Here is a 23,382-nt window from a genome sequence, read left to right as displayed (position 1 = left end):
TGTAAGACCTCTTTGTGCTGCAAGTGCCATAAAACTAATCAAAACTAAACCCCCCCCCCCCCAATTATGTAATTTGTAGCAAAGCTACTGGCAAGAAGCAGTCTTGAACCTAAGCGGTTCTGTTAGGATGTAAATTGCTCTTGAACATTATAATAATGAGCAAGCTTCTTTCGTACTGACTGGCCATTCAAACTGCTACATCTTTATGAGGAAAAAAAACATTGCCTCTTACAAAGGTGCTTTCATAGCTGTTGGATTTTCTTCCCTGAATTAAAACTCTCATTTATAAAACTATGACTTTTCTGCACAAACTGCTAACTTATGCTATTTGTGGTATGCAATTGACACCACTGTCTAAAAGTATACGTCAAGTCAAAGAATTAGATACACCGTAACAAGCAAAACAATAATGCACTGTTGAATTTTGACAGATACAGCTGGTAGCCTACGATGTGTTTACACAAAACAAAATTGTACATTTGAATTTAAACAGGCATGATATATTTGTAATTGTCTTAATAGTTTTTCTAGATTCTCAACTATTCAGTAATGCATAAGGACTTAATTGGTTGGTCTAAGCACTTCTGCGAGCTATTGGTCTACGAATCTTTCTTGTTCCAAAACTCCTGTCGCTTCCTGGCACGCTCCAAGACCTCAGACGCGAGAGAGCCGCTGGATGCCACGGACATAAGAGATACTGACAGGACGTCGTCATCTTTTTTGTCCAGAGTGCCAGCTTTTATGTCATCTGTGGAGAGACGGAGAAGAAAATTCTTCAAAGCATGAAGGTAGTCGGTTATGTTCACTCCAGGCATTAAAATTAATTTATAGGAGAATTCTGCTCAGATCTTTTAAGTTCGTGTTGAGAAAACAATAATTCATGTATTGTAATATTTTAACCCGATTGTCTGACTTGAGATAGCTTGAAACTTATACACAACAAAAAGATTTCTACGTCCCGCCGACTTCCCTTTGTGCATGCTAGACTGTATAAACATATGGGGAATTTTAGCTCACCGTGAAAGATAACGATTCCAATCCTTTTTTAACACAATCTTCTGATATTAATCAGCAGAACCAATACACTTTTGTCCACTAGGAAAACATCTGAGAACAACGATCGTCTGGTCATTTAACGAACAGAGCCATTCAATGAGACACTATACGAAGAGCCAGGATAAACAGAGGGTACGAACTTCGAAAGAATGAAATTTTGGGCTTAGTACATCTATCTGAACAGTTGACCGAAGAAAAGATGTTAATTTACTGTCCATCTCCCAAGACCTCACCACACAGCAGGCAGTGGGCCTACAAGATATCAGAAATCTCACCTAGGTCCAGGAAGGGCTTCGGCTGATATGTTTTTCCATAGCCTTCCTTGATGGTCGTCAGACTGCCTGGCTTCTGCCCCTTGCTCTTCTTCTTTCTCTGGCCTTTGTTCTCTTTGTCTGGAACACAGAAATAGCAATTGACAATCTGAAATGTTTTAGTAAGTGTTTTACAGCACTTGCAACACGAAAAGGTCAAGTACAGAACAAGGCATAAATATTATGAATATTCTTTAAAAAAACTTGGAAGAATTTATTTTATTCCTTGATAAAACAAAAATATCATTAATAGAACTTATTTGTGGAGTTAACTGAAAAACTTGAAAGGCACAAAAAATATAACTTTGCGGTTTCTAAGAACATTCAAGCTTTGGAAGTCACCTAATGTTGGCGGTCATTTTCTTGCTTATTTAACTTTAGACACTAGGTAACACCCCCCCCCCCCCCTTCTATTCCAGATAGATGGGTATTTTCCTCATCAAAGCAAGACAAAAGAACAAGCTTTCAGATCAAATCAATAACTCCATATGCCCAAAAATTGTCGAGCGTCTGATTCCACCATGTTGTGACCTATATAGCCTTAAGCCATACCTTCCTCTGACCCAGGAAGTGGAGGAGACACGATGTACTGAGTGACCAGCGCTTGATCAGACTCGGCTACGTCGTCCCTCAGGGCATGCGTATCTGGTGAGGGCTTGCCGCCGGCTGGCAGGGTCAGCAGTTTGTCCATATTGTACTTCTGTCGGGTGAGAGAGGGACAAACATCATGTTATCATTCTTCTATAAATAAATAAAAATGAATAAATGAACGAATAAAAAAAAATAATAAATAAATACCAAAGCAGACAATTTTACAACATGACGTTGGAGGTCGCCACTGTGAAGCACCTCAATTTTTTTTTAAAAACTTGGGTTATCGTGTTTTGCTAATAGACACACCTCAGTGACCACCCATCAAAATCTCTTTTCAATGACACTTGCTTTACATTACTTTTAAGAATGAACTTGCTAATCACTAGGCCACGGGAGTCCCAATATAATGTAAGTAACATGTAATGCCTACCAAGAAGGCAAGAGAAAGTAAGAGAGGAAAGGGGTGGGGAGGGAGAGAACTAACAGAGGATGGGAACAAGACATAGAAACCTATGTGGCTGGGAATGGCTAGAGGCAGAGTGTTTTATCGCAGAAGGGTCCAAAAGGCAACATCTCCTGTTTTTTAAATAGTTTTAGTAAAGGTTTTACGGTACTCGCAAATGCATAAGGTCATATAAGCGCCAGGAGATTAGAGATGTTACAAGAGAGTAACAAACATAAAAAAGAAGAAGGGGAGATAAGGATGATAGATGTTCGACAGGAAAGAAGAAGCAAACCACACCAGAACACCCGCCAACCACCCACGGCAACATCTCCAACTAGTGGAAAAGATAAGAAATAGATGAAGGCTTACCAACACGGAGTAGTATATTAGGCTGGAAGGGATTTTCCAAAAACAAATCAATCCACTCTACAAAAGTTTAAAAAGAAATAAATTTCCTTAACACAAGTTAAGCCAGTTCAAAAGCATACAACTTACATATGTGATGAAGAAGTGAACTTCTTACAGACAAGCTAAACTAATACCAAAAATTGATTGCTATGTGTGCATGTAATCAATGCAGTGGTAAATTTGACACAGAGTCAACTGTATACCATGAGGTTACTCTTCATCCAAATGTTTGTTTTAACTTTTCAAATAAAACTTTAGTGGATTCGGTGACCTACTAGTGGTCAGGCTTCCGGACCCGTAATTGTGAGATTTTGGGTTCATGGGTTTGAGTGTCCTTGGGAAGGGTACTTTACACAAATTTCCCATTTGGCTCGGTCATTTCGGAGATGGACGTTAAACTCTGAGATCCTGCCTCTTAAATAACCTATACTATTAGATATGATCTATCTCAAAGGTTTCTATGGACACAGGCACTGACCTTCTGTTCACCTCTGACCGGGAGATCATCAGATGCAGTCACATAGCTGTCACCTGAACGTCAAATAAAAAAATTTTCATAAATGTATGAAGAGACAAACACACATAATCAACTACTTCGGTATCTGTGTTTTAGTTTTAGTAAGAGTTTTACAGCACTTGCAACACAAGACGGTCATATAAGTGCCAATTTTTAGAGGTGTTATTAAAGAGTAACAAATAAATAAGGAAGGGGGAGAGAATAGGACAATAGATGTTTGATAGGAAAGAAAGAGCAAACCACACCATAACACCCATCAACCATCCTTCTCAGGTTTCAAAAAGTCACCTGAACCACTGATTTTCCACAGAACATAAAAACAATTTTTGTTTAGACCAGCCAGCAATTAAATATTGCAATAACTCTTACAAATAAACAGAAACACGTATCAATTTATAAGCATAAAAACTTTGGCCAAATTAAAGATAAAGAAAGTAACATGATCACTTTTTTTCTAAAAAGAAAGTTGAGTAAAATGACCCAAACTAACATTACAACAAACAGGAATTTCAAATTCAGCACTCTGAGTATCATTCATTCTCTACAGCAAAAGAACAACACATTTGTCTGTTTTTGTTTTATGTACCGCAAAATTTAGCGTTGCTCAAACTATTTAAATCAAATGAAAATCTACTTCAAAATACAGTCGAAACTGCTCTAACAACCACCTGTTTGTGACAATCTCCTGTACAAATGGCCACTTCCCATTTCCTTCCCTTGCGTTTTTTTACATTCTACTGACAATAATTGTGTAAGCCGTCCTCCCGTCTACGATGGCTACTTTTCTCAACTACAATTTGTGGGCATCTTAGACAATTTCGATTGTATGCATACCATAGTTCATCTTAGACACACGGATTGACTCAACAAACATACCAGATCGAGAAGTGATGATCAGTTTGCTGCTCTTGGATGGTGGACAAGTGAGAATGGCACCGCCCACTGCAGGGGTGGTCAGGTCCAAGTGATGTCTTCGGGCCGAGCTATCACCTTGTAGCAAAGGGGTGGGAAGCCTACCCTCTTTTCCCACCAACCCTTCGCTGTCATTATCATCATCGTCCTTCATATCTTCTCTCTGTCTCGTTTCTTCAAGTTGCCTGAAATGATTTTATAGGGGGGGGGGGGGGGGGGGGTCGGGGGGTCACTTTTTGACAAAAAGACATTCATAAAATGCTAAAAAGGATGATAGAATATGACAAATAACTGAGGGAGGTATGAAAGGAACACAACTGAGCAAATTATCTTTGAAAGTATTACATACACATGCATACAAGGAAAAATAGACAGTAGTTCATAGGAACAGAACATCAAGACTTTTTTTCACTACCTCATAATACTTTTAATTCCATTCCATTATTCATATTCCTTTTTTTCTAACACATGGTTCTCTCTGTTTTCACAGTGCTAAACATCTACTTGAGAGATTACTTGATTATTTGTTTTCAGAACTGGGGTCTTCAGAGACAGATTCCATTCAAAACCCCTCACCCCTCCTCAACAGGGTTCATCTTAACTCCCTATTTCCAGCAAGCCACTCTCCAGCGGCTCGAGGTCGGAACTGCTGGCATTGGCTTGGGCACATTCCTTTACAACGACTTTGACATCAAATTACTATTCGGCAATTGCCGAAAACAGGTCTCTTTTACCGGAGGTTCATTCATTAGATGACCAACTATCCAAATTGGTTCACTTGTTTCGTTTTATTACCCATTTAGTGACATTTCTGTCATTTTTAGATTTAGTACCAAAAAAGGGCTCTGGCGTAGTGGATTTACCCCCCCCTCTGAGATAAAAAGTTACGGTATTCATACCGATGGTCCCTATCAGTAACTGATTTAATTTTCGCAAGAACTATTCTCCTCGTGCTTCTCAATGAAACTCCTCAGCAGAGGTGAGAAAGAAGACGGACGAGACAAAAGAGATGGGGGGAGCAGACAAAGAATAGCTGTAGCAAAAAGAAACCAAACAAAATCAGAGAGATTAGCCAAAAACTTGAGAGAATACAGTGAGACTGTACGAAAATAAAACACATCACATTTCAACTAAAAACACCATCCCACTGTAAACTTTCTCACCTCCTCTGCTCAGCCACACTCTCCTTCTGCTCCTCCAACCAGGCCATCTTTCTGCTTTTCCTTCCTCCCTTGCTCTTCCCTCCTCTCCTCCCTTTTTTCTTCTTTCCTTCCTTTCTTTGGGGTTCAGCTTCCTCCACGTCCGACATGAGCGGCGAATCTCCCTCTGTGGCCTCATGGGACAGGGCATCCACCAGGTCGGCAGGAGCTGTTTGGGCCAGGTTCTTTTCCTTACCTCTGAAGACGAAAGCCATTCGCTGACATGAGAATAACAAAACTTTGGTATTTCCATTCACTTTGGTGTACGGTAAACATATCTGTGACCAGCAAAGTGTGAAACCAAAGTACATTTGTGCTCATAGAATGTTAAGGTTCCAGTGTTCCAGCCCTTTTTAGACACAGAATAGAACTTATTCCTGTCGAACCCCCCACCCCCACCCACCCCCATTTGTGATGTATGGTGGGTTTTTTTTCATATTTTGCTAGCTAAGAGGGAGCAGTTTCAGTCATTTTGCGGTCCCCTTCAAAATTAAAGATTTAATTTCCCACAGCAGGAAAAGAGAAGAGTTTTCAGATCCCAGAGAGCAATGATTATGTTAAGATAAATGTGAGAGAAAAGTCTGGGGATATCTAGAAGCTTCATTTCTTTTTTATAAAGAAGCCACTAATCTATGAAAAAAAAATCCTTAACTTCTAAGACCCTCTCAAAACATATGAGCGGAGATTCCAAATTTAGGGAACACATTGTCTTTAACATCTTGTGAGAAGACTATTTTTATACAGAGAGAAAAGTATGGACAGTTTCAGAAATTCAGATTTTTTCATTTATCCAGAAAATCAGCACCTTTCTTTATAACACTTAGCTTTGTTTCACACTTTGGCAGAAACAAACTCTGTAGTCTGCAATATGCCTGCAAAGCGAGAGCAAATTATTTGAAGCAAAGTTTTAGGGTCTTAAAAATTTACAGTCAAACCTCCTCTAACAGCCACATCCCAATTTCCCCCTAGTGTATTTTTAAAAATTAAAATGTGAGGCGGCATGGTGAAATCAGGCGCTCGTCAAAATAATGAAATTGAAGATATCGACATTTTTCCTCCAGTTTGACAATAATTTTCTTATTTTCATTTTTTGGCTCAACGCTTTTTACGTCCATTTAAAAACATATTTCTGTGTAGATTTTACTGAAAAACAATGATTAAAGGCACAACAAATGTAAAGTTTCAGTTTTCAGGGACTCTCAAGCTTTGGAAATCACCGAACTTTGGCGGCCATTTTCTCATTAATTTTACGTCTAAAACCAGCCAACCTTAACCTCCTTCAATAACAAATATCTCGACTTCTATTCAAGATGGACATGTGTTTTTTTTCATCAAAAGATGGTCAAATGAACAAGCTTTATAATGATACCAATAGCTCCAGATGCCCAAAAATTGACGAGCGCCTGATATCACAACGCTGCCTCACAAATGACACTGCCTAAGACAGCCACTTTTCTTCTCGACAATGGGCAGTCGTCTTAAGAGAGTTCCGACTGTAATAAGAAATCTAGGCATTCCATCTAAAAAGAGTATTGACTCACTATCAAAAACAAATCATGATAACTGATGAAAAGAGAAAGAATCTGTAACCTGAGATGAGCACCCGAGGTCTCCAGGTTCAGGGCTCGAACAGTTGAGGAGCCATCCGAGTGGAGGTCCCAGCATTCGTTCTGTTTGGCCATCAGCTGCACCAGGTGCTCACGGGAGAAGTGTGTTCCCTGCGCACGTTTACGGTACTCCTGCGCTCGCCGGCGCAGCTCCAACACTTCTGCAAACCAGTTTGAGAGAGGAGCCTCCTCGCTAGCGTTGTTGTTGTTGTTGTTCTCTTTGTCATTGTTGGCATCTGTGTTTTCAGCACTCTATGCACAAACATGAAAAGACAGATAATCAAGTCCAGATAAACAGTGATAAAAATCATTTGGTTGTGGGTTTTTTAAAGTAAGCCTTTTACAGCACTTGCAACGCAATTAGGTCACATAAATGCTGAAGATAAGAAATGTTACAAGAGAGTAACAAACACAAAAAAGAAGGAGGGGAGATAAGGACGATAGATGTTTGATAGGAAAGAAGGAGCAAACCACACCAGAGCACCCGCCAACCACCAAAAAATCATTATTTAGATGGGGGGAAGAGGAAGAAGTACTGAAGGAGCCCAAAAGGAATGAAAATTTTGTGAAAATGAAATCTCCTCTAATAAAAGTTGAATTACAATATTATAATCTTTCCATAACTATAGCCTTGTCACAAAGGGTCACTTGAGCAAACTAAGACAATATCGCATAAGTAAGTTGTATACTTTTTGAACTGGCTTGACTTGTGTTTAGGAAATTCATTTATTTATCTATTAATTTTTTTGTAAGAGCTTATGGCGCTAGCAACTGCATAAGGTCATACGAGTGTGCGGAACACATTAAATATTTTCAGGTTGGTAGGAAATTTCGAATTTTGCGCAGGTGGCTGCCAAAATTAACTTTTAACAATTTTGGACCAACAAGGGATCTTTAATGTGTGCAACTTGCACACGGGTCCTCCGAGATTTTCCCCCCTTATCCAAAAAGGCTAGATATTAGATCTTACCTATTATAAGACCAGGGGTGTGGCTGAAAGACAGCAGTAAGAAGGAGCCATGGAGAAGCAGCAGAAGGCTGCAGAAAGAGTCAGGAGCCCAGAGGAGGGGGCAAATGAGGTGAGGGGATCGGTTTTCAGAAAGTAGAGATGAAAGCAGACGTCAGAACATTGTTAACGAGCAGGAAAGGAGGTGAAAGGAGATAATTTTAGAGAAGAAAAGTTTCTGTCGCTGTCCGGATTTGAACCCGATACCTATTGAATGAGAGGTGAATACCGTAACCTCTCGACCATGTGAGCCCCCTGGAAATTTTTTATGGCGCTCACAACTGCATAAAGTCATAGCAAGTCCATAACAACTCACCGATGTCTGGGGCATCATCTGTGGAGGGGCCGCCCCCCGCCACGCCCCCTCGGCATAGCTGTACCGCAGTGGAGATTTGAAGTTGGCCTTGTACTCTGACCCCAGGCGCCTAAAAGACAATCAGGAAAACACTACACGTATCACTAATTGGGTTCACAGCTGTGTTTACATCATAGGTGAAATGTGACAAAGGGGAAACATTTGGAAAACTTTCCTTTTGCCACTCAGGACTATTTAGTCAGGATAAAAGCTTACTTCGCAATACACACGAGTCTATAAATTAAAGAAGTTCGAAACACTGATCAGTATGAAGTAGATTTTTACAAAAAAACGTCAGAGAAAAAATGTCATTTAGGATTCCTTACCTGAAAAAAAAAACCCAAATGTTTTGCTACTAATTCGTTCTCAAGTTTTTCTTATCTCTCAAAGTTGAGGGAAACTAAAAAAGAAAAGTCAAGACAAAAAATGCAAATGCTGTTCAGAATTTGTAACTTTAAAAAAAATCCAAATGTTTTGCTATTCTCAAGCTTTCTTCATCTCTCAAAGTTCAGAACCACACTTCGGCGACCGGCAGAAAATGACCTATTGACACAACAGTAAGCTACGTGTTCTACTTACTTAATCTTTCCATGAGACTTCAGCAGCTTTGTCTTCAGCTGTTCCTCAGAATCGGCACCCTCAGCTCCCATCTCGTCATCGACTTCCTCAGGCTCTTGGTGCAAGACAGCTGTCAAATAATATAAACAAACATAATGACTGCTATAATACAGAAATGTTGTAAACATGAAGTGTGCTGACAAAATGAGAAACTTCTCAGATTTTAGTTCTAAGGACAAAGACGCAACGAATTCATATACGTTAATTTTGTACAATTTTAAAGTATGATATGAAAAAAAACATGTTAAACTTGAAGAAAATGACTTCAGGTGACAAAGTACAAATTTGACCCTTGTGTCAATTTTCGGCTGATATCTCAATTTTGGATTACGAGAAGTAACTCATTTTGTCAGCACGCCTCACAAATAAATAATCATGCCCTCCCATCAATGTAATTTAGATCATTCCCGACCCAGACAATTCTGCTCAATCATGGAACAAAGAGAGGGTGTAATCAGAGGCAAAATAAACACTAAATGTTGTTGCGATAGATCAGAATTAGCTAAAAACATTGAACTGGTTTTACTACATTCAATTTCTATAGAACTTCACTTTATTTTTCCAATCCAGTGGCCATCAGAGTTCTAGCCTTTCAGCCTGTCGATAAGGCAAAGAATTTACAGGTTTTTATCAGAAAAAATTTCCGCTTCATTCCTTTAAAAAAATACACAAGAACTACACCATGTTAACTTTGTTTATCAGCTCATTTTGTGAGTGACCCATGCAAACAGTTTACACATATTTTGTAAAAATTAAAACCAGTGAACTATATTTACCTCCTGCACTCTTGCTTCTCTTTGCCTGTAATTGTGAAAGAAAAAAAAAATCAAAAATACATAGTTTAGTTTTAGTAAGTGTTTTACGGCACTTGCAACACAATAAGGTCATATAAGTGCCGAAGATTAGAGACGTTACAAGAGGGTAACAAACACAAAAAAGAAGGAGGGGAGAAAAAGACGATAGGTGTTTGATAGGAAAGAAGAAGCAAACCACACCAGAGCACCCGCCAACCACCCACCAAAATACATTGACATCGATCCTATCTTGAACATTACATCATAAAAGGTATATAATAAAAGACAGACACACTCTAGTACAGAGAAATCTCATTTTGAAACAACAACTGCGTTTGCAAAACTTTCATATTTAAGTTTTTCCAGGCAAAAGACAATACTTCATAAACACGATGTTGGCTGACCCTCATCTTTGCATCGTCTATATGTGAGGTGTGCTGACAAAATTGGTCACTTCTCGCAATCCAAAAATCAAGATATTGGTCAAAAATTGAAACCAGGGTCAAATTTGTAGATTTTTTGTTAAAGCCATATTCTTTAAGTATATTATTCCTTTCATTATTTCGTACTTAAAAATTATAAAAACTTCACCTATAAGCGTGATGTAACTTTTTCCATAAGGCTCGAATCCGAGAAGTAACTCATTTTGTCAGCACGCATCACATATATATATAATCTCAGTTGAAGTTATGTTAAAGCACCGATACACTGTATCATCAACGTTTCTGTTTTTTCTCCTGCAGTCAAAATATGACAAAGTCTTTCACCTTTTCCAGGTCACTCTTGGTGCCCCAGAATTATGTTATCTCAACAAAAAAAGGAAACAACCCAGTGACTTTTCAAGCAGCTGAAAATAGACCTTCCCCGACATTGTGTCTCACAAAGAAAATTTTTCCTCCACAACATTTTTCGGTGATTTGCATAGTCATACGCTTAATATTTTTATACAATTCTTGCCTTGGTCTTTCTCAGTTCTTACAAATATTACACCTGAAGACCTGCTAGTTTTCTAAATATTTCTTTTGCATACTATCAAAACAATCATCGTACAGCACCAAGCAGCAGACAGAAAGTAGAAATAAGAATAACGAAGAATTGAAGAAATAAGTGGGTGTAACAAAGGGATGCGAAAATGAAATCCCTGAGTGTGAAAAGTAACATACCACGGTTCTCTTCTTCTCCTGCTTCTGTTGACTTGCTGCAGTAGCCATTTTCTCACTCACATTTAAGTTGACATCAGCGGCAAAGTCGGGAGCTTTCCACTTTTGAAACTGCTGCCTGTACTCTGACAGTTTGGGAATGGCGTCCGTTTTGTATGGGCCCAGCTCTGCATTGCTTTTGTACACAATCTGTACAAAGACATTTACATTGGGGGGGGGGGGGGGGGAGAACAGACTGAATCATTCACTTTGGTGAATACATATACTGATAAAATTTTCTCTTCTTTTTCTGCTGTCAAAATAGAAGTTGGATTCATCAGAACTAGAGATATCTCTTTACGTGATGAAAAGATCCAAATTTAGTAATGCATAGCTTTACTTTACATTTTACATTTAAAATATACAAAAGAGGCATCTGAGAATAGAATTTATGCTAAACAAAGTTTGTGTAAAAGTCATTTATAGTCAAATTAAAAGATTGCGACTGATGTTTCCACATTTCTGTAATGCCACCAATCTTTCTGAGAGATGATTTAATATATCTGTAATATCAAAAATTAGTAACAATGTCAAATAAATGCAATGTTAAAAAAACCTAACAACTGGAAAAGTTACGAATACTGTATGTGAGCAAGGCAGTCAAAGGATTTTTTTAAAAAACCTCTATGTTTTTACCTCTTCAGCTGCCAAAAGAGGTGAAGCTTTCATGCCATCTTTCCACTGGAACTGTCTCTGATACTCGGAAAACTTCTTCACCGGCCTTGGAGGCGCCACTCCGGCCTTGTACTTGAGCGCATACTCAGCCTGGGGGGAGATCAGGGGTAAATATAGTTGTTGGGAAAAAAAGCCTGAAAATTTTGAAGTGCATGGAAACAAACAGAACATTACACAATTCTACCTCTCACATTAAATGTAAAACTTAACATTGGAGGTACAGACATGGTAAATGTTTAGTAGTACATTTGAAATCATGCAAATTTACCTCTTTACATCAATCAGAAGAATGAACAGAGAACCAACAGACATAGAGAGTGTTTGGTCCTTGTTTACTTGCAGCTGAAAAATTGCAAATAACCGGATTGCCGGCTTTAGATTATAAACAAGAACAAAACTGAAGCAATGCACGCTCAAGCATGACTCACTGAACAACTAGTAGGTGTATAGCATAAGTTGTCCAGCTCCAAAGAGCACAGAAATGGTCTGCTAAAAGGCAAAGTACATGTAACATTTTTAACAGTGAGGTGTCTTTCACACTTACAGTACCGTCAGCAATTTTAGTCGTCAGGCAGTAGAATGCGGTCACTGCCGCTGGCGACTTTAGTAGTCGCTGACGCGACCAGGCACACTAAACATAATTAAGCAACGAACGGATGCACTGCACTGAAGAAAAAAACAAAGGAAGTCACTCTATATAATAGCTCTATGAATTTTTAAGGCGTGTTTCTTGGGGCTGCCAAGGTTTTTTTAATTTAAAAAAATTCTACCACAGCTTCAATGTTCTAAATTGGTGCAGTACTTGAGGGTTTTTCACTATGTGAGCATTCGGTACTGTAAGTGTTAACAAGTAAAGAGTAGAGTTGAACCTGATCTGTCGGCAACCTGTACAAAATAACTGCCTGTAAAAACGACCATTCTCACTTCCACTATAGCACTTTTTTCCCATATTATAGTGACACTGCCCAAGGTGATCAGCTACCTAAGATGACACCTTATCTCAGTGACAAAAACTGGTTGTCTAAGACATGTTTGACTGCACTACACAGGACTCCCAAGTCCATGGTCTTTTTTCAAGGTACTCTGTCCAACCTGCTCTGAGGAACAGGGTTTAGAAACGCCAAAACTTATTTATCTACTGAACATGTAAAAAAACCTGGGACCAATCCGATTCAATGGAATGAGAGGCAAGTATGCTATTGTGATTAAATTTTCTTTCAGACAGAAATACACAAATATGTTCTAATTTTTTTCTACCACCTTCTGGAATTTTCTGTTCGTCTTTCCCTTTTACTTACTGGAGCCTCTGGTCCTGACAAGGCCACGCCCTTTTTCATGTTGGTCTGGACAAACTCATTCATGTTGTTGCCACGCCCCTTCTCCAGCTGAGCGTCGGATTCCCGTGTCTTAACCCCTGCTTCTTTTGGAGGAGGAGCCTGATCTCCGAGCACATCCTTCAGGTCCTTGTCTCTGAGAGCTTCTTTGATGTCCAGGCTTTCTTTAGGGACTCTCGGAGCGGGAGGTGGAGACAGAATGGTGGAGGTGGTCGGCGCCTGACGGGGCGGGGACCGGCTCACGGTGGGGTGGCGCTCCTTGAATAAAGGTTTCTGGTGACAAATACCAGGGGTAAAAGTAGCCGCAGAAGCTAAAAAAGAACTCTATTGACAGCAAAACTGCATTGTATTGTATAAAATATCAAAACACTTTCAAAGTTAATGAGCATTTAGAGCAATATATAGTCCGGAGAAAGAACAGAGGCCACAAACGGTGAGGTGACGTTCCTTGAACAAAGGTTTCTGGTGACAGATACCAAGGGTTAAAGTAGCCACAGAAGCTAAGAAAGAACTCTTTCGATTGAAAAATTGTGTTCTTGTACATGAAATATCTAAACACTTTCAAAGTTAATGCGCATTTAGCTTCACATAACTTTAAATATCAAGACAATTCTTCCAGCCTATTGTAGCAATCACACTAGTGCAGATTTTCAACAAAAGAGAAAACTCCAATAAGAATTTACAATTCTTTTCTGTATACAGTCCGAAGAAAGAATTGAAACCACACCAAAAAAATCCTGGGATCCGTAAAATACATTTCAATTTGAAACATCCCTTAAATGGTTCCTGGATTCTACAATGATTACGTATTGAGAAGGGAATCTTAAAATCTTTTAACTCAAAAGCACTGCTGAATGTTGTATGTATAACTCATTTTCAGCTCTAAGAACAAACGATTAAACATTTTTCATAAGACATAAAACATGAAATATAAAACCTTTGCAGTGCTGGAAAGATAAGTATTCATGCAACTTTTAACATCAAGACCATTCTTCTAACAAATTGTAGCAACCACACTCATGCAGCTTTCCAACAAAAGAGAACCAGAAGAAGAACTTACAATTCTTTTCTGCATTTTCAACTGCTTGCTCGGTGGAGGAGCATTATCAAAATTCTCTTTGTTTTTGTAGATTTTCTGGCCTGAATGGGATGGTTTTGGCTGGTAGCGTACATTGGGAGCAAATTTCTCTTGTTGGCCTGTGGATTTCATTACAGAAATATTAACATATAACGAGTGTTATATAAATTGAAGAGACTAAGGTAGAATATTTCAGCAAATAAGCACTACATGAAACTGTAAAAGCACCAAAAAGAAACACATTACAGTTCACTGTTTCTTTTCAGATTTGAAGGAGAAGCTGCTTAAGCTGTAAGCAGAGTAGTATGAATTTCTTACTAAGGAAATACGAAAAAAACAAAAAAACATCCTTTCTCAAAAAATGTTCAGGAGAAGAATACTGACACAAAAAGAGTGAAACAAAATGGGTGGATGGGGTGGCGGATGGAAGGGCTAAGAAATAGGAAGACGAAAGACAGGAACATTAAACAGACATGAAACAAGTATCATCAGTCAGCAGTGAACTCCACTCACCACCTGCTCTCCCTCCCTCCCATTCAATATTAAACCACACACACAAAAAGCCCACCCCCAAAAAAACATTTATAAAACTCATAAACTCGTTCGTGAATGTCTTACCCAGAAGAGCATAGTCCATCTCCTTTGACGGGACACTGAAGTAGTTGGTGGACAAGGAGGTCGGCGGACCCTCCAGTCGCTTCTTGTGCTGCAGTGGAGGTTCCACGGTGAGGGCTGTTTGGGGGGGGGGAGGGGGGGGGGGGGGGGTTGAGGGAAGAAATGTAAACATAGGCCTAATGCATGAGACACATACTATGCACTTGTTAAGCTTTCAGTGTTAACAGAAGGAATATCAAAACTTTGAATGTGCGATGAAAATGTTAACGCAACGCATGAGGTGCATACTATGCACATGTTGGTTCAGCATTTACAGAAGGAATTTCAAAACTATGTACAGGCAACAAAACTGTTGACGCAAAGCACGATGTACATACTATGCACATGTTAAACTTTCAGAATTTACAGAGGGGATATCAAAACTGTACGGGCAAAAAAAATGTTAACGCAAGGGATGAAGTACATACTATGAAAATGTTTCAGTATTTACGGAAGAAATATCAAAACTTTGAACGCGCAATAAAACTGTTCACGCAATGCATGAGGTACACACACAATGCACATGTTAAACTTTCAGTATTTACAGAGGGAATATACTTTTCCGATCCAATTACTTTACTTTTCCGATCCAGGACAGAGGGAATATCAAAATTTTCAATGCACAATGAAAATGTTAATGCTACGCATGAGGTACATACTATGCACAAGTTAAACTTTCAGTATTTAAAGAAGGAATATCAAAACTATGTATGGGCTATAAAAACGTTAACCCGGTGCTTAAGGAACATATCACTGCTTGGAGTAAGATCTGTCATATGTCACTTTTCAAAATGGCGTACGGTGAAGTCTAAACACTAAGCAGTCAACATGTGCATGTAATTTTCATATTTACAGAGGAAATATCAAAACTTTGAATGGGCGATAAAACTATTAATGCAATGCCTGAGATATATATGTACATGTACTTTCAGTATTTACTGAAGGAATATTAAAACTTTGAACAGGCAATCGCAATAGTATTTTTAAAAACATAAGCTGCATGATCAGGTCATTTATGTTTACTTCCCTCATGACAACCAGAGTAGGAGGTTAACATATAGGACTGGGATTGAACCACATTAAAATTGTAAGCAATGCAAATGTGGGTGAAGGACTGGTATTTGTCAAAATAGGCAGATATTGGACAGGGGGGAGGGGGGGGGGGGGGGGGGGGGGGGGGGGGGGGGGGGGGGGGAGAGGTATGGTATAGTATGGTAGGTATTTACGGCGCTATAGATACAGTAATGGTCATGTAACTTGAAAGTGCCAGGAAAATGGGTAGAGGACAAAAATCACAAATTCTATTTAGATCATCTGTTTAAAAGCAAAATCAAATTCATTTACAAGCAAATAATCTTTCATCATATTTCTTAATACTGAGAATGCTCAACAAAAGGCTAACTTTTCAAATTCTGATAAATGTTTTAAACTATCACACATTCCCAGTTAAGAAGAAAATCGAACGTACAAAGTTTGTTGCCACTTCTATGAAACCACTGTGCACAAGTTAGTTGTTGACGATCATGCAAACATTTTGACTGAGACAAAAGCATTCTCATTATTGTGAACAAAGAAAGAGGGCAATAGTTGGATAAGGTGGTCAAATAATGAAGGAGCAAAAAGCCATTTAGACTTAGGAAATTACATTCTTCACTTACTGTTACTCACTTCAGGAAATTTAAAAACCTTATGAAAATTAATATTTACACTTCTGTTTTTAGAATAATTATGGAGTGTGGGTACAACCACTTAATCTAGTGCATGTCAACCTGTCAGATTTTAAGAGCTTATAAACAAAATCACATCTATGTATAACATATGCAAAGCTTTCAGTACTTCTCTGACCAGGAGGTTATCACAAAACTTATACTACCCATTTACCAGGTACTTTTCTGAATAATACACAATCTGCATAAACCCAGAGTTTTTGGGGTCAGTTACGTGTGTATGTAAAAAAAAAAATATATATGTATGCACCAAGCGTTTTTTTCTCCCTTGAATTTTGGTACTTAAAAGCAAACCAAAATATGAGTGCATGTCCGATTACAATATTAAGACAAAATAAGGGTTTTGACACACCTATAAATTCTGATTTATCATTGAGTAATTTCAAGGCATTTGACTAGCATGGGATACACAAGGCATAGCTACAAAATAAATGGATTTTTAGATAAGATATACCTTTTTGATTTTCCACAGAAAAAATTACCACTTAGCCACAGCACTATTAGAATCACTAGCCCTATGTATTTTAATGCAGTGACAATTCAGGGCACTGTGGGGTGGTGTACTATTGACCACACAATTGTAACACAGTGCTAATGGACACATACAAAGTGCAAGAAGTCTGGAAGTCTGCAGTACTTACAATATATTTCATATTTGATGAGAGCTCAAAATGAGCAAATTAAATTTTTACAAGACAAAATCCTTGGGGGGGTTTTCCTCCAAGCTGCAGTGTATACAGTTGTCACTGCTCAAGATTCTGCTGCTCAGATGTCAGGAAAAAGCTTAATCTTAGGTTGGTGAGATCTTAACTGAATTAGAACACTGAGCAAACCCATGACCCAAATAAATTCATCCTACTTTGAGGTCAATGTCAGTTACAATCCTAGTGAAATCTGTATCAAGGGAGGGGAAGCCTACGATGTAATTGGTGAAGAGCTGTCCATAAACTTGAACTCTCAAATTGGTCGGAACTGTAGTCATTGTATTTTGCGTAGTTAAACACCTACATTTTTCCCCTCACTAAAGCGAGATAACATGAGAAAACAATAGGAATAGGATGCTTATCAAAGTATATAAAAGTAAAACTGCAGATAATTCAGCCACATTTGAACCATATCAAGTATCATTGCAAAAATTAAACCAGCAAACGTGATAACAAGGCACCAACTTGTGTAGATGAGATACTATAGCCAGGCAGAAAAGAAAGCCTACATGCAACTTTCCATCTCATGCTTATCCTCAGATAAGATCACACACAAGCAGTGTGGTCACACACAAGCAGTGTGGTCACACACAAGCAGTGTGGTATAAGACACCCACTGATCATAATATAACTATCAGGAGAGGTGGCCACTAGAGAGAGATGCTAGTTGAAGACTAAATTTAAATTGGTATTGAGAAAAGCCGGATCTTTGCAGAATTTTGTCCCTAATGGTCAAGATCTTATCCCTAATAGTGGATGGTTTTATAGAGTTAAAAAGGTTTTGTAAGAAAAGCAGGGTAGGCCTATTCTATAAGACAATGGGATTTTAAGCAGAAACTGCTGCGTTTGGTTAAGCTGATATTATGCATAATATGCACCATTCTACAGCATTTTCATAAAATTGTTTTGAGCTTCATAATTTACCAAAGGAAGATAATAGTAAAAACAGTGTAACGTTTCATTGTCTCTTACACATAGCAGAATCTTATCAAATTTTTAAAAATTGTCATAAACTGCAAAGTAAAATACACCATATTTCATAGCTTTTAAATTGTTTGCCTTTATGATAATTGTTTACTTCACAAAAAATTCTAATGGAAACTCATTTTTGACCAGTTTATAGTTATGGACGGATGACCCAACAACAAAACTGAATATGATGAAAGGAGACGCCAGAATGGTTATCAGCTTGAAGGAACTGCTAGCAAGAATTGCCATTCTTATGAAAAGCCAGCCTTAAAATTTTCATTTCTTAGTATCTCACTTGGGTGCAATAAGTTAAAAATGTTTTTTTTTAAATAACCAAAAAAAACGAAAAAAACTTCTCCAGACAAACTGTACCACTGTGCAGTTTCTAACGAACGTGCCTGTGGCAATTTCACATGATGATTCAAACGTGAGAAAAATAGAAACAAAAAGAAAAGATATAATGTTTAATTAAAAAACAAAAATACCTAATTTGTCAGATTCAATCCCAGCACTGGGCCCTGCTGGAGCATCATCAGCCTGTGCAGAGCCAAATTTCTGCTTATACTCTGATGTGCTCTGCAGAGGCACAATATAAATAATATAGAATAACACACAAAATAATACTTGAGGACTATGTTATATTTGGATCTGGGGTTTTAGCTGTCTGACGGTAAAATCTTTAATTCAATCTCATGAGTCTTGAATCAGGTTCCACGTTCTGGGTACGCCAAGTTTCTGAGGAAATTATTTTAGTGCTCTGAGGTGAGAATGATTTTTACACCATGTGACTATCAAAACGACAATGACGTGACAAGTGAGACCATTAGTGCAACCCCACCAACAGATGTGACATGAGCCTGTAGAAAAGAAAGAAGACTGATAGCATTATTTTGTCCACAAGCCCTGAATATTAAAAAATTTCCAGTATACAGTGAAGTGGTTTCTGTAACTATAGTGAGTTAGCACATCTGGCTTCTACTTTTAATACGATTTCAAAGCAACAGGATTTCATTGCATTGCTCCAATATTTCACTCTGGTCAGATTTTTTACAAGCCCAGATATGCAGCAATAAAAAAGTGCAAGAAAGCTTTCCTTCTTGATTAGTGATTTGTCATTAAGTGACTACACGGAGGTAGAACTTAAAAGGAAAGGAAGAACCCCCATCTGGGAGATATTCCCACCTGCATCTGTCTGATATTCCAAAAGACTCCATTTGAACAAAACAATGCAAGGGCTTCTACTTAAGTTACCATAGCAGTTATTGTAACAGTACGAATAAGTGCTATAGTGGTGAGCTAGCACTCCATGCGATGCCCATGCACGATCACAGCTGGCAAAAGGAAATGAAACTGAATGAATGGAAATACTGACCATGATGTAGGTCTTTCAATTAACATTACTTAAAAAATGAATGATGATCAGACGTGTGCAAGAATTACCAAGATATTACTGGACAAACCAATTAATTATCTGGAGTGAGTATGAATGACCAATGTTAGAATTCTATGACTAGTAACAAAGAACAAAACTAGAAGATTGTGCATCAAGTTTTCTTTGATGAAAAAATTTCAACATACTTTCAAGTGAGTAAATCTTTATCTAAAATGTGAAGAGTTAAAAACTATTATCAATCTTTTACTACCTGCAAACATGAAAAATTCCATCCACTCTGTTTCATATCAAAGGTTATTAAATATTAATAACCTACGATGCACAAAATACAAGGCAAAAAGGTATCACCCAAGCCACTGACTGCATCTTTTCAATTCAAGACAAGAGTAAAAATGTTAAAAAAAAAAATATATGCAGCTTTCTCACTTCATCCTACTGACTGGGCGTATTAGTTTTATTTGTGATCATCAAAAATAGTTGAAAAAAGTTTTGTCAAAATTATTTAAATTCTCAAATTATAAGATTTGAAACATGATAAAATTGTAGTCTTTTTCAAGACTATAAAGAGTTCTGTTTCAATTACTTTAAATTTCAGAGGGTGGTGTGAATTAACATTGCACACATTGCAAAATACAACAGATAAACTGTGAGAATCTGTACACTAAATTAAAAAATGGTCTTAAATGCATCAACATAACACCAAGAAACTATCATATATTGTTAAAACTTGCAAGCTACAAACTGAAGAAAGGTAGCATCCACTCAGGGAACTCTTCAAGATGCAGTCATTGGAGGAACAAGCAAAGGACACTGATAAAATTTATATAAATATTATATCACTATATAATAATACAGGATGTCGTGATAGCTTGGGGTAGGAAAACAACAAGAGGCAGATGAATTTTTCTTCAGCATTTCACCAGAAAACTACACACATGAATTGACAGATATTTGGCCTGCACGCCGGGCAGCCTGCTCCTGCGAGGGCTGGAATGACTTGCTGCGGAAAGAGTCCATCCATTTGTAATGGACCTTGTACTCTGAGGCACCCTGTAACCAGGTCAAAGGAAGTTATAAAAAACAACAACAGCACATGAATACATTGTGCATGATTGCACTTGTACCAAGTCGTACTGAACATCACCTAATAATAATATAATTGATTTGCTAGCTAGTGCTAGTGTGTTACTAAACAAATAGCAGGAAGAAGAAACATACATCACTCTGAAGGAGTCGTTGTTGACTACAGTGTCAAGGAAGGCATTTTACGTTTAATTTAGAGAGTTCATTGCAACATGGGAGTTATCAATTCTGTCTATATATCATCTGCTCTTCTTCCAATTTTATTTCTCTTTGTTTTCAGGAAATAAAGGAAGGATTTGGGATGATATTGTTACGGCTTTGAACAAACTTTCCCTACAAAACAGAAAATCAGCTTTTCATAGAGCAGGCTTTATATTGACTGGCAACATTCCAATTCCAAGCGCCTCAAAGTGCTTCCAAATATTTCAATGAAAAAATAATAAAGAAGGCATTAAACTTAATCAATAAATGTGCAAATAACATGGCTTTCATTACAAATTTATATATAAAGATACCATAAGACGTTATATATTTCCACTTTCCAGCATTTTATTCAGATTTGTAGATTTGGAGAATTCAGGAAGGCCTATATTCGACTAACACATTTCTGGATAAATTGTTGTGTAGTTCTATACACTCCTATGTTGCCATTTTGCTTTTCTACAATTCCGGAGGGTGGAGGGGAAGCCCGATGAATTAAAAATCAAGTGGGTGGGGTGTCACCCCATGTATTTTCCCATACTTGGGGGGGGGGGGGGGGGGGGGGGGTACGTGTAACTTTCCCATGATTCGAATTTTTTTTTATTAGTACAAAACATTGGTCCAGCCATGTGGTTATTGAATCGTATCATATTGACTGAATTCTCCAAACCTAAATAAAAACATTGGAAAGTGGATGCCCATGGGCATGGGATTTCCATTGAACTGATAGCCCAGAAAGCTATCCTCCCTATTCGCGGCTAACTGTTTCAGTCCTGGGCCAAAGGTCTAGACTCAACTCAGTTTTGCCTCTTTTAAAAGGGGGGGGGGGGAGCGGGTTAGCTGGTTCGATAATGGCTTTCCAAGAAGCTTTTACTTTTACAATTTACATGAATAAATTCTATCATTTTGAAAATAAATTCATGAAATCAAACTAAAGATACAACTTTGTCAGGCTACCTGCATTTACAGCAAGTTAAAGGCAGTATTAAAGCAAGCAAAATATTAAGAGAAATAAGATTCAAACATCAGATTTTCAAATAAAGTTTTAAGATAAGTTCTTGCGATGTGTTTGGACATGATTTAATCAGAGAAATGCAGGTGGGCTGGGTCGGGTAAGTCTTCCCCCTGGAACTCACAGTAAGCGACTGTTATAACCTAAACTTTGCTCAGCTTCAATTTAGAAATTCAAACAATAATAATGAGACAGACACGGGGCTTGATTGACCAAGAATAAACCACCTTGAAGTGCACAGGCATCTTTATTCTCTGGGGAGAGCTCAGTAGCCGTTGCACACAAAATAATTTGGTTCTTCCCACCTAAACACTAAACAAACTGACCGGAAGTAAAACTTTGGCGTCTACCGCGACGCGCTTGCGCATTAGCTTCCAACACCGGAGTTTTCTCAAAATTTCTCCCAAGCTCGAACTCGCAGTCAGGCCCACGAAACAAAAAGCTTTTGTAAAATTTGGGAATGGAAAAATCAATCAGAGAAAGGCACCAGTGAATTCCACAATTCAAGCATGACACCTCCTTCACAGGCAAACCCCCCCCCCCCCCAAACATTTCTTAAACTTTTTTATAAACTTGCAATAAGAACACCATATCTCAGAACAGCATTTTTAAATTTTTTTTAGATGGGACAACAAGAGTCAAAAGCAAGACGAAATTATGATTAGAAGTGGATGTCATATTATATTATACATGTATGAAGATGAGAATTACCCTCACCCTCTACTCTTTGGAGCTGCCAATTATATATATATATATATATATATATATATATATATATATATATATATATATATATATATAATGTGCCTAATGTTATAAAAATGAATTCTCTTGTCATCACAGTTTCTTTCATGTATATGTCTTAGACTTTAATTAAGCATCGATTTTGTCATTTTTATCATTGAACTGAGGGCATGAAAAACGTGAGTTTATACTCAATTCAAAATGTAATGCATATCTGCATTTCTATTTTGAGCATTTTTGAGTTGGAAATTTGGGGGGTCTCCTCGACCATCCTTATCTATTCTAATGGTGAAAATGGGCCCCGCGAATTATTTCATGTTTTATTATGTTTGATCAAATGTCTTTTTTAAAATCTGAGTTCCCCCCTTCTTTCCAATCATGAGTAGGCCTACAATTAATTAGCTTTGCAATTGCTCCGTTATATATGCAGTTATCATTTATCATGTCATCGCATCAGTGGCGGGGCGTAGTGAAGGGCTAAAGAAAGGGCTTGAGCCCCACAACTCTTTCCCTACGTAAATGAATGTTTCTACTAATAAACAAGATAATCAGTTAACACCGTTAGAACTGTTTCAGAATCTTCCACCTCCGCCTATAGTCGCATGCAGAGAACACACGCACTTGCTCGTTTATCCAATCACTGTAGTTACTGCAAGCCCAGACAAAGGGGGGAAAGTTCATGACACACTTTCTCCAGGGACCCAGTAACCAAAACACGCTAACCTGTCCCGGTCGTTTTATGCAAGAAAAATTCTGATGAAATTATGCAAACTGAGCCCCAAAATGT

General features: G+C 38.1%; 1 protein-coding gene across 2 annotated transcripts; it reads right to left on the bottom strand.

Annotated features, from left to right (window-relative positions):
• Positions 1-22,163, bottom strand: LOC101847338 (nuclear protein MDM1). Of its 2 annotated transcripts, none has more exons than XM_005097795.3 (17): positions 22,079-22,163; positions 20,491-20,605; positions 14,727-14,840; positions 14,091-14,227; positions 12,995-13,303; positions 11,658-11,786; positions 10,986-11,171; positions 9,805-9,829; positions 8,990-9,098; positions 8,372-8,480; positions 7,033-7,301; positions 5,407-5,640; positions 4,208-4,428; positions 3,293-3,345; positions 1,920-2,067; positions 1,332-1,448; positions 1-748 (listed from the first exon to the last, which is right to left on the bottom strand). In XM_005097795.3, exons 1-17 carry the CDS (start codon positions 22,094-22,096, stop codon positions 600-602), a joined length of 2,442 nt encoding a protein of 813 aa, XP_005097852.1. In that variant the 5' UTR covers positions 22,097-22,163; the 3' UTR covers positions 1-599. The 2 variants fall into 2 exon arrangements, with proteins under 2 accessions (XP_005097852.1, XP_005097853.1); XM_005097796.3 differs by lacking the exon at positions 20,491-20,605 and adding an exon at positions 18,648-18,738.
• Positions 22,164-23,382: the final 1,219 nt, after the last annotated feature.

Source organism: Aplysia californica, unplaced genomic scaffold (genome assembly GCF_000002075.1).
Source record: "Aplysia californica isolate F4 #8 unplaced genomic scaffold, AplCal3.0 scaffold00164, whole genome shotgun sequence".
NCBI lineage: Eukaryota > Metazoa > Mollusca > Gastropoda > Aplysiida > Aplysiidae > Aplysia > Aplysia californica.
The sequence above is the reverse complement of the archived record's forward strand: the minus strand, read 5'-3'. Positions and strand labels throughout refer to the sequence as shown.

Coding starts and splice junctions, on each gene's coding strand:
- LOC101847338 (XM_005097795.3), bottom strand. Junction 5,641..7,032: donor ACCTCGGGTGCTCATCTCAG/GTTACAGATTCT, acceptor TTTCGTCTTCAG/AGGTAAGGAAAAGAACCTGG. Junction 1,449..1,919: donor ACTTCCTGGGTCAGAGGAAG/GTATGGCTTAAG, acceptor TCTGTGTTCCAG/ACAAAGAGAACAAAGGCCAG.